General features: G+C 35.8%; 1 protein-coding gene across 4 annotated transcripts in view; it reads left to right on the top strand.

Annotated features, from left to right (window-relative positions):
* Positions 1-12,163, top strand: part of SEPTIN7 (septin 7) — a 74,826-nt gene that overhangs the window by 15,316 nt on the left and 47,347 nt on the right. For all 4 annotated transcript variants that reach the window (XM_030444516.1, XM_030444513.1, XM_030444515.1 and 1 more), the window contains exon 3: positions 1,061-1,163. In XM_030444516.1, the coding sequence (XP_030300376.1) occupies positions 1,061-1,163 (103 nt within the window). The remainder of the gene's footprint in view (positions 1-1,060; positions 1,164-12,163) is intronic.

Raw genomic sequence — 12,163 nt, forward strand, 5'->3', positions numbered from 1 at the left:
GGTTTATTTAAATTTGATGATGGCACCAGTATAATATGTCTCCGTGGTGATGTAGCATTTCTTGAACATAAGGGTTTGTTTGGTAAATGGAAAATTAAGTTCTGTCATTGGTCTATCCATTGACTAGGGCTGTCGGATTCCAAAGAAGCTGTTTCTTCTGGTATTCAGGGCTTTAAAAGGGATGGTGGGTTTTTTTTGATCTTTGCAACAAATGTTTGCTTTAATTTAAAAAAAAAATCATATTTTTAAAAAAACTCTAGGAATTATTCCTATAATAACTTTAGTCTGTTGATTCTGTGTATAGAAAAACATCCAAAGCCACATATGAAATGTATATAAACTGTGATCTATCACAAGAAGTTCTAAGGCAATAAATAGCGCCTATAGGAGAACAGATTTTTCTGTCATCCAAAATTCTCATTTTTTCATAGTGGGTTGTAGCTTGAGTAACTTCAAAGTACAGAGCAACTGAAGCTTTGCCTTTCTGAAACGTTTGTTGTGATGCATATTGCATTAGCATAGGGTTAAATGTGGATTTGCCATGGAGGAACTTAAAAAAGCCTCTAGTTGTGAAAGCCAAGAGAAGAGGGAGTCAGCTTTGTCCTTATAATGTCAGGTCAGTGCCACCAGGACTCTCAGGAGCAAAGGAGAGCTATGCTTGTACCACTTGCTGTGTTTTAAATTGGCATGAGAACAAATCAGTTGTATTGTAATCTGCTTGCACTTGTACACTCTGGTGCTTGCACAGTCATAATGTGGAAATCGTACTTGTTCAAAATACTGCTAGCATAGCTAACTTTCTGAGCCAGGCTTTTTGGGGATCCAGCCAAAAAAAATGAGATCTTCCTATTTATTGTTGCAGCTCATTGCAATGCCTTTGTAGATGGCTTAGGGTGTTGACAGTTTGGTAGATATCACCTTTCTGCAAATCTGAAAATGAAGTGAACAATAAAATAATTAAAAAAAAAAAATAAAACAAACCACAAAAAAACCCACACAAAGTGAGAAGTCACAGATTTGTATTTTAACTTTTTTTCTCCCCGTGTCTCTCTTGCCTTAGCAACAGAAGAACCTTGAAGGATATGTGGGGTTTGCAAACCTTCCAAACCAAGTTTACCGAAAGTCAGTGAAGAGAGGATTTGAGTTCACACTCATGGTAGTAGGTAAGTTTCTTTTTTCATTTTAAGTGGTGATCACTGGAGGTATATTGATTTAGTTTTTAAAACCTACGACAGGGATGGCAGTATTTTTTTGTGAATTTATGAGAAAATACAGATCATCTTCTACACTGTTAAATCAAGAGTGTTTAAAAAGAATGCGTTGCCTGGTGTGCAGGTGGATAAGGAGGAGAATAAGGAATGAGAATTGTGTAATTCATAGAGTTTGAGAAAAAAGTTTGAATTTTCATTTGAACAAAAAATTGAACAGTTGTGAGTATGAAGTGGCAAACAGGCATCCAGAAGTAAAGCTGAAATCTTCCCTTGCATGTAACCAGGCAGTGGGATCCTCTATGCCCTGCGGTTCTATGGCACAAAACTTTGTTGCAAAATTTTAGGTTTATTTTAAATCTTTCTAGTTCATATGGTTGCAAAGAAAACTAAATGTAAACAATGCACTCACTAGGGACTACAGAGAATGAGAAAACCTAGTTAGTATGGATGAGTAATGCCATGCAAAACATTCATTTAGGCTTTGTTGATGGACCCAAATTCCCACCTGTCCTGCTAGGACATACAAGTCCCCCATTTTTTCCCCCTCTTTCCAGTATTTGTATGATATTACACCATTAAAATTGGCTACATTTATGTGTAGCTGATACATATATACTGAAGAGGTGACTCAGAGTTAACATGCTAATAGTTGAAATAATAAGTATTACTGTTTTAAGTGTTTTGTAATAGCTGTTTCTTTTTTGGTGTCTGCCTTTTATCTCTTGTAATTTGGATAGCTTGATAGTCTTCTGGTTTGTCATCAGTACAGTGGATATCTTTTGCAGTCATGTGTGTGTAGCATGCTACATAATAGTATTGACAGTTAGGAATCAAGGTCAGATTAGTGAAAACTCATTGCAGAGCTCTTATAATTTTCATTTGATTATGAAATGAGTTAGAATTTCAAAATACAAGAGTTCCCTTTTTCTTTTGGAACTTTATTACAGGTTCCTTTGCAATCTAGCATCCAAGTACCTAATTAATTATTTGGTACAGAACTATTTGGTCTTGAAGAAAATTTGGTTTTTTACTATCTACAGGAAAAAGGGGAGGGGAAAGGGAGAAAAATATCTTCATAAGGTATTATTCCAGAGTAGGGTATAATTTGTACCTCCAAATTTCATTATTGCAAAGCAAGTCATCAAAAGCACAAGTAGTAGATGTAGTGTTGTATTAGAACTGGAGAAAGTGTGTAAAATTGCTGTTATTACATTTGCCTGTAGTACAGCATCATGCATATGCATTTGAAAATCTTGTTACTAGTTTAACTCTTCGTGGGTTTGTACTTACTACTGAGATTTGTGTGTGAATTTGTGTTGTTGTTTGAAAGTCTACTGGGGGAATTCGTAGTAGTTTTGTAACTTATAAATGTATCTAATTTTCTCCTTCCAACCTCCAAGCATAGAAATCAGATATTTGAAAGTGAATGTTTGAACCAAATTGTGGCTGATGGTTTAGTACTCAACATCTGGGGAGGGGTTGGAAAAAGAAATAATTTTGTTCTGGGATTTGTGTGCTCTGAAAGAATGCATCTGTTTTAAACACAGAGGTGAAATAGTTTGTGTATTATTAATAATGTTTGTTGGTAAACATTGTAATATGCAATTAGATTCTTAGAATTATAATCTTTTGCTGTGTTCATCCTTTGCAGCAGTGTACTCTGAGTTGGTTTGAGGTCTTAAGCTTATCTCATGATGCTGTTCTGCAGCTACTTAAAAATCTTAGAATTTAGTGCTAATCTGTATATATATATATATATATGGTCAGTGATTGCTGAATAGGAGTACTGTTAGATTACCTCAAGGAGATGGCATAGAAATATTTGCTTGCTCTTTCTACTACCAAGAACCACACATGCATGGCTGCCTTTTCCTCTGTATTGCACAATTACTCATCTGCTGGCTATGTTCTATTTATAGGTTTTTCAGTGTCAGTGTGTTACCTGTTAGTTCTGAAATGACAAATGAGAAAGCCAATACTTGTAGTGGCCAAATTTACAGGGAAGAAAGTAAATTATGTTTGGGAAGTGCAGTCTTTCTTTTTGGGTGTTTCTAAGCCTTGATATTGCAGCTAATGCATTCTCCAGTTGTCCATTTAGTCTGGAATTTTCAGTTAAACGTGATAGATGTGCTTAGTGTGACACCTGGCTTCTTTGTCTTTAACTGTGTAGAATTCAAGTCAAATGAGCAGTGTTTTGGAGGGGCGTGCCAACGTGGTTGTACAGTCGTACTGACTGTTGCAGAAATAAATCAGTTTTCAGCTTAACCATGTAAAATATTTGCTACTGAGGAAGTAGTAAGCACAGCATCCGACAGATATGATATTGTTTCCAGTAAGAATTTTTGGAGGAAAATCAGCCTTTCAATCTTCATCCTGTGCATGAAGCGTGAATGTACTCCATAAAATGCACATATCCCAGGCTGCCAAGTTCCTGTCATTGCACTGGAGGGGATGTGGCTCTCTCTAGCCGTGTGTGGTGAAACCGCCTTGCATCTTGCACTTTGAATGCACCAGTGGAGCTGGAAAGAGGGGTTTGAAATTTGGTTGTGCATAAGGTTTCGTGGTGGTTGAATAATGGAGAGCAGGGTTCGTTGGAGCAGGTTCAGGACACAGATGCCTCCTTGTCTGAGCTGACCCAGGCTGACTGAGGGCTCTGCTTTGGAGGTGGCTTCATTTCATCCATGTGGGCTGTGCTTTCCCCTGCAACTTGCTCTTTGAATCAGAACTTCCTAAGATTACTTTATTTGAGCCTTGTAATGCTAACAAAGCCCCATCTTTATGAAATAGAGTTGCTAATTGCTGGGTGTTCTGGTGTTTACATTAAATGTAACTAGAAGGTGAAGTGTTTATGAACTACACGCATACACATATGAAAACTTGATGTTAAATTATCCTGTTCATTACTAATGGTTTAAGAGTTATTGTAAAGTTAAGCTTATTAGGAGTTGGGGTTAGTCTGTAATAGTTAGCCATAAATAAATATTTAAGTGTTTCTATCTCATTTACTGTTGTTTCTTAATATTCATACTTAGTCATTAATTAGCTCGTAATTAATGAGTCTATTAGTACTCATTTCTGTTGTCTCTTAATTGTAAGCTTCCTTTGGTGCCTTTTCTAAATTTTTCTTATTTTCTGAAATAGTCCTGTGTTTTTCTTATTCGTGAGTTGTCAGTGGACATGAATTTCCCTTTAAAATCTTCGTAAGACAATGATTTTCGTATTGGTCAGTCTAAAAGGCAATAAGTAGTTTAAATCTGCCTACTTCTGAAATGTCTTGGTTCTGTAGAATAAAAACTAACAAGCACTGCCACTGAGGATAAGACATAAATGAAGCAGAAATATATGTTAAACTGAATTTAATACTTGGTGCTTTCAAAAGAAGACATCAAAATAGTTGTTTAAATCAAGAGTTCTACATCTGAAGTATTAAAGTTCACCAGTGGAAAAAATGTCAAATTTGCCTCAGTAGCCTGCTTCTTTCAAAATCTTGTGTAACCTCTTCAAGTATCCGTTGTTGAAACACTTGAGAACCCTACATAAATATTTGGTTTGTTTGACATCCAAAGCGTAGTCTCTGTATTTCTCTGCCATGTAGGCTTTTTGGAGGAAAGCACGTGCTTATGTCTTATGCTTAAGAGAGAAAACTTCCAGAAGTAAGACTACCATGGTTAGTAGCTCACAGTTAAAGAAAATCTTACCTGTGAATATAATTACACTTGCTTTATTGGAGTGTGTTTTTGTTTTAGTGTACTGTGGTGTGGAACAGTTGCTTTTCAGTATGTCTTTTTTCTAAGCACTGAATAAGGAAATCTTGTACTGAAGTTACTCTGGTAATGTGATTTGAAGCAAAAATTATGACCTAAGTAAGAGGCAAAGTCATAATTTAAAAAAATATCTTAAAGACTATATATGATTAATAAAAATTATTTGGGGTAGCTTTTTGTAGAGCTATATACTTTAACTTGTTAAGGCTTCATGAGCCTTGTTAGAGGTTGGACTCTTAATTGTATGTTTTGTTTTGTTTGTATTTTAAATCTGATTTGCAAAAACAGAACACTTACCATGAAGTGACTTTCCAGAAGACCTTTCTACACATTTCCTATTTCTTGAACAACTGTTTGGTAGTTTCCACTGAGAAAGCTGTTTGGAAGCCTTTCTTATAGTAAATTGTCTGTTTTGTTTTCTAATTGTCACTTAAGCCTTGTAGATCACTGGTAGATTACAACTTGAAGGAAAATACCATGCAGTATTGTTACAGTGTTTCACTTGTGATTATATGCAGAAACATGGCTTTTTGGTACAGACTCAAAGAAAAGGGCTGTATTTTGCCAGACTGGAAGTTATATTAAGGAAAAAGCGTACTGGTTTTAAAACAGCGTTCACTGAAGAAAACTTGGACTGGTTTAATTCTTATATCCTCTAGTGATGGATCATGTGCTGATTGGAATTACCCCTTTTTTGTTTGTTCATCTCTGGAGCAGTTAATTTATCAAACCAAGTAGTGGTACCAAGAGCCTCAGGTGCTCACATCTAGTTGTTCTTTGCTAGTTCCCTCTCCCACTTTTAAAGCCAGGAAAAAAAATGATTTAAGCACATGGCAGGATAGGAAGAATAAGTAAAAATTTAGTACCATTTAGTAGAAACCATTTTGAGGTGCTCCCTGTTCTTGTTGACCTGCTGTGATTTTAACTCCTTTCTCTTAATTGAGGTTTCTGTAGTGTCCCTACCACCACGGTGTCAGAGTGTGGCCTTTGGTGTGACTTTCACAGCTGGCTGCTTAGGATCAGGGAAGCATCATTGCTAAGTATTTGTTGCCTAACTTTGCCATTACTTTAGAAACCTCTAAGCTCTACTACTTTACAAATACAGCTTAAAATAAACCATGCTTTCTTTTAAAAGTACTGGGGGGAAAAAAAAAAAAAGTTGTGACCTTTTCAGGTTTTGTTTTTTTTTTCTTTTCCTTTCTCTGGGTGATATTGTTGCATTTTTAGTTATGGAGCTTTTCCTTGTGGATAGTCAGGGGTGTTCTCTGACACACATGTTAGAAAGAAAAAGCATATTATGGAGAACTAGCAAAGCCTTTTTTATTTGTTGTTTCCTATCTCTTTTTCTCCTGGAACTTCAGAATACTTCAATTCTGTAATTATCCTCTGAAAGCTGTCACCTGTTCATGCCATCACCTTGGCTGCAGCACGTTTTGAGCTCCTTGAGTGGCAGCTGACTGTCTGGCACTGCTGCTACAGTGGGCTGTGGCCAGGTTAGACAGCACTCTTTCCCTTCCTAGGGAGCTCTTTCTTCAAGAAAAGTAGTAGTCTGGGTTCAACTGATTTGTGTGGCTCCCTTAGGAAACTAGGGAGCCACATAACTAAGTTATTTTTTTTTTATAAAATATTTTAGATTGCAGTTACTCTCTTGAGAGGACTGAGCTTTCAGTGAAGTACAGAAATAAGATCAGTTCTTTGAAGAATTTTGTAACCTTAAAAATAATTTACTGTGTTTCTGGTATTGGCTCTGTGGATGTGTTCAGCTATGATGACTACAGAATTTTTAAATTGATAGCTTAATACTTACATGCACTTGATGGGAATGCCAAAATGTGTTGGATACAAGAGAACTGGCAGAGATAAAAATGAAAAACAGAAAACTGGTGGAATTCAGAATGGAGCCAGAGTGTTCTTAGAGGTGACATGTTCCTCTAGAGTGATCTCTGTTCACAGAGTAGTGCCTCACCTATATCACTCGTTTTTGTGGGAAGAAGTTTATAAAAGATTTTTGAGAAGACAGAATAGATGAGCTCTGAAGATCTTTCTATGGAAAAGAAGTGAGTATTTTCAAGCCATGACCAGTCAGTAATCTTAACAGTGAGTTTAGTGGCCTGCAGTGCATCACTTTCCACTGAGTTACTTTCAGGTGAAAGCTTGAAGTACAGATTCATGTGACTACTTGATTTCAATTAGAAAATCTTTACATATGTCTTCTGTTGGCTGTTTGGGTAGGTTCTGGTGTTTCCTACCCCTTCCATTTTTGGTCATACAGTGAAATGCAGTTTGTTCTTGCCTCTGTGGTATATTCCTGTGCCTTTTTTTCTAGTGTTGGGGAACTAAACTTGCAAAAAAGTCTGAAACCTGATGGAGGAAGAGAAGTTTTTTGTAGTGTATTATTGTTGAAATTTGGTATTTCAACAATTTAATGTTAAGACTTCCCTTAGTCTTTTAATCTAATCTAGAAACTGGTTCTTCAAATATTCCCAGAAGTTGCTCATAGCATAGTGTTTTTTAATCACTCAGTCTGAAAACCAACATTTTTTTTTTTTAATTTTCTTTTTTGCTAAGATAATTTTAAATGTTTCCCTCACTGGGCAGTGTATTAGATTTACATTGAAAAATGCTTAAAGACTCTAGTGGCCAGAACTGAAGCTGGTATTTAAAGTGATACCTTGTCAGTTCTCAATTTTTCCTTTGCAACTACAACACTTACTGGAATTGTAGTGCTTGCTGGACAGCTTTTAAAAGATCCTTTGGGGTTTTATTCTTTCAGATTGTTTACATGCAAAGCTTCTTGAGTAGATTATGTCAAAGCCAACTTCAGCATGGTGTCTCTTACTGGATGCTTGCTGTCAGATCCTGATTTCTTACCACTAACCTTAAGTACTAAGTTTTATTAAAATAGTTGCATTGAAAAACCAAGGAAAGATTCTCTAGAGCTTCAGTGGTTGTATTTAAATTAAATGGAACTGTTTCTTATATGGCAGTATTTTTAGTAAAGCCTAAATTCCCTTAAAATTTTATTTCCTGGTGAAGGTTTTTGAGGTAAGAGACTTCTGCTTAAGCTTGTGTATGTAAAACTATAACTTGTCAGAAATCTGGCTGTAACTTAATTGGCTTTTAGTTCTTTAAACAAGTGGTAATACTCTTATAAACTTTTCCTATTGTCTTTTTTTAAAATTTTTGTCAGTCTCATAACAGCATGAATTCTTACTTCTGTCTGTATTTAAAATAGGTCTCTAAAAGATGAATTCAGAGAATTTAATGAGAACCATTTGATGAGACACTGTGTTTTGCATTGTGTAGGTATCATCATCACTGTATTTTTGTTTTTCTTTTAAACTTTGGGGAGTTTTTCAGTACTTCCTTACAGAATTTATCCTGTCATGGTATTAGCTGACTTCAGGCCAGTTGTAAATTTTGCAATGTTTTTAACTATGTAAATATTTTTGCTATAGGTGTTTTTTCTTATCCTAGCTTATCAGTTTTTAATTTTCTTTCTAAATAAAAATGTCTTTGCTAATTTTGCACATCTGAATACATGTGTACATGTACACAAACTCAGTTATTCAGTTACTATTTCTTGTATTATTCTATGATTGTTTGCGGTAGTGAGATCCACATTTGAATCTGATCCTTGTTCCTGGTGGTGGCAGGTTGCAATTTACCTAAAATGAACGCATGTAGTTGATTTGTTTGTTTTTTGTTTATACTAGAATAATCAATCACTGCATGGTGTTCTGGTTGTATTTTTATAAGTGCCCAGACAATGGTGTTTAATATAATTCATGAACTTAAGCCCATCTTAGAGAAGGTATGTAACCAAAGGATACATGTTGCTTCTCAAATTGGTTATCAGGTGGCCAACACTTGCTTTGATTCTGCCTTCCACAGGTTGCCTTCAGCTGTCGAGGTGCATTGGTAGGGTGTGAGCAAAATGTTCCACATCTGGTAAGCAGCGACCTCTGAGCAGTCAGACCACTGCCAGTGCCACTTCTTTAGCCTGGCACAATCAAGTGCTGGTTTACTGCAGAACTGTTTTTGAGACCATCTTTGCTCCAAACTGAGAGCAAGGGTCAAAGTTGAAGTAGATTAAATATGCTGTATCAGTTGAGAACAGCTTTGTTTTTTCCTGTTGGTTTAAGGTGTCCTGCTCGCTAACAAGAAATGCTGACAGCTTCATGAATGAATAAGTTAATATGGTAGCCAAAGTGATATTGTTGGATGGAGTATTTGTGGTCTAAACTTCCAGCTCTAGTAAAGCCACAGTTGACCCATTTAATATGACTGTTATGATTCAGTATGCATGTTGTCCCTCTGTCTGTCAGTTCAGATCTTCCATTTGAAATTTCCATTTGAGATTGTTAAATTTTATTCCTTTTTTCCAGTGTTGTTCTGGATGTACTGTGGCTGTTGTACACAACTGTTTCATTTTCGGCTTAGTATGTTTTTCTGTTGACCATTTGAGCACATTTACTGACAAATCAGAGTTTATACCATACTCTGCCTTTTATTTGAATTTCTTTTATGAAAGAGAATAAGCATCTTTTAAGAATCTTTTTTGCATTTCTATTCTGATGGTAGGTTTTTTTTCCCCTAGTCATTTACTATAATAATGAAGAATACTTAGAATTATTCATGGTTGGAAGTGGGAAAGGCTGCTTCAGCTGGCTGTTTCATCACTTTAGTTTTTCTGGTTGAGTTCTTGTCAGCTTTTGTTTCCATCCTCATGTGTCATTGCAGGTAGTTTTATGTTCTTGGTATGAGTAACAACTGTAAGAACTCTTACATTCCTTCCTGAAATGGTTCTGAATTTCTCTCAGTGTTGGTATAAGCTGCTGTATTAAGTGTATTATACCATTCAGTGTAGTTCCTTCCCTCTGTTAAGCTTGAAGTGAAAACTTTTTGTAGGGTCCTGACTTCCTTATTTCACAAGCAGTTCTGGCTTTTTATCACTGAAATTCTGACTTCTGACTTTAATCCAGAGATCCGGAGATTATGCTGACATTTTATTAGCAAAACAAGTGTGCCAAGTCTAATGCATACTGCATCCTTCTGATATGAGACTTCTGCATGAGACTTCAGCTGTGAAGGCTAAAGGAGTGTTTTTCATGGGGCAGATGATACTCCAGAAGGGAAGAAATGATCTGTGAAGAAATGATCTGAAGGAATTGAACTCTTGGCCTTCTGCAGCATGGGAAGCAATGCAGTGAAAGGAAGGACATGAATAAATGCCATCCTGATAAGAGCAGCAAGTGTCAGTTCTATCAGCATTTGGTTGTAATATTTTACTGGTTGGGGTGCATGAAGTGGTGCTGCTTTCTACATCAGGTGACCCCTTACTTATTTAAAAGGAATGTGAAGCATCCCTAGGTGACATCTCTAACTGCAAACAGCAATGCTTTTTAAGATAGCAGTTTTGCTGTCTAAAGTCATTAGATGTTAATTTTCTAATTTATGGGCTAATTTCTCTAGTGCAAAGTGAGTTAAATGGGTCCATTTCTCTAGTGCAAAGTGAGTTAAAAGCTGGTAATCCAGTGACCTGAAAGCAGTTGTTGGATGTCTGTGGAGCACTTTGCAGTTCAGGGTGACACTGAGCTTTGCTATCCGTCATCTGTTGTCATTTAAGACTTGTATTTTTTGACCTTAAATGATACTTGCCAGTGATGTAATGAAATCTTAAGTTCAGCCATGAAGGAAATGCTTGTTATGAAGGCTCTAGTTGTTGCTGGCCATACCAGTAGTTTACTAATAGGATTTGAACTATTGAATCAAATTTAGTTGGGTTTGTATTACTTTGGAGTAACCTGATTTTTATTACAAATTAAGTAATTCTGAAGTTGTTTTATTCAGATCTTTCACCTGTGATACAATAAAAGAGCTAGTTGAGCTTTCATCTGTATAAGTTATCTCCTCAAACCCTATGATGTCAGGATGTAAAACATTTACTTTGTATCTATGGTAAACTGATCCATTAATTTGTTTCACAGCTGCGCAGTTTCTCTGATGAGGAGACACAGTTAAAGTTTCTGTCCCACACTGCAGAGTTAAGAGAGCTGTAGGTTTTTGAGAGTCAGTAACTGTTTGTCTTGAAAGACAGCAATTCTTCTTTACCATCTGTTCTTCCTTGGTTTAAGGTATGAGAAAGTTTACTGCCAGTTTCTTTTTACTTCACTGTTTTCTTTATTATCTATTCACATCTACCACTGGTGAAGAGACTTCGGTTTGTTTTCTTTTTCTTGCCCCCTGGAAAATGCTTTACATGACAAATGGCACAATCTGTCAGAGAGGCCTTTGAGCAATTAATGGAATACCCTGAATTAAAAATTCACTCAATAGGATAACAAAGTCTAGTGTTTGGAAACTAAATCTTTGTACTTCCATTCTGAGGAAATATGCATTGTGTTGCTGAAAGAAGGTTCTTGCTTTGTGCATTTTTTGTCCTTTCATCAGCTGTTTAACTTGAACTGTTTAATAGTGAAGTAATTCTAGGATCAAGCAATTATAGTAGCTGAATGTAAAGAAGTTGAGACATGGATGATCAGGCTAAATTTAAGGCTTAAGTTCTCCTTGAATTGGAGTATTTGGCTTGAATTATCACAGCTATTTCAGTCTATACAATAAGAAAAATGATGTAATTTTTAAATACACTGTTAAATTGAAGTTTCCAAATTTTTATTTTATTGTGAATATATCTGCTTTGATCAATTTCTTTCAAATGACAGGCATTCAGATAACAAAATAAAACTGACTTGGGGGAGGTATTTTATGAACTTTGAAGGTACTTGGGCTCTTACATTTTCTACTGAAAAAACAGCTTCTGCTTTAGGTAACAACAAAAGGATTTATCCTACAACTAATTGCAAAACATTTTTATTTATCTTTCTAGTTACAGAGTAGTTGAGTCCTAGAAGTTCAAAACATCAACTGTACTGAATAATCGACAAACTTCTAGGCAGTATAAATCTTGTCCCTCAGTTTTGGCAGTCTTCTGAAGTTTTCTATCTGTGCTTTTGTTTTTTATTTTGTTTGTTTGCTTTTTTTCTCTGAGTTGCTATAGATTTTCATCTGTTTGTTTTCCCTTAATTGATAATAACAAATTTTTAGAAGTAATTTGCTTTTGGGGCACAATGTAGAATGCTGTAATTGTATTTTCTAATGCCTATTAAATTGTGTTGAGGGGCTGAC

Source organism: Calypte anna, chromosome 2, assembly GCF_003957555.1.
Source record: "Calypte anna isolate BGI_N300 chromosome 2, bCalAnn1_v1.p, whole genome shotgun sequence".
In the NCBI taxonomy this organism is placed as follows: Eukaryota; Metazoa; Chordata; class Aves; order Apodiformes; family Trochilidae; genus Calypte; species Calypte anna.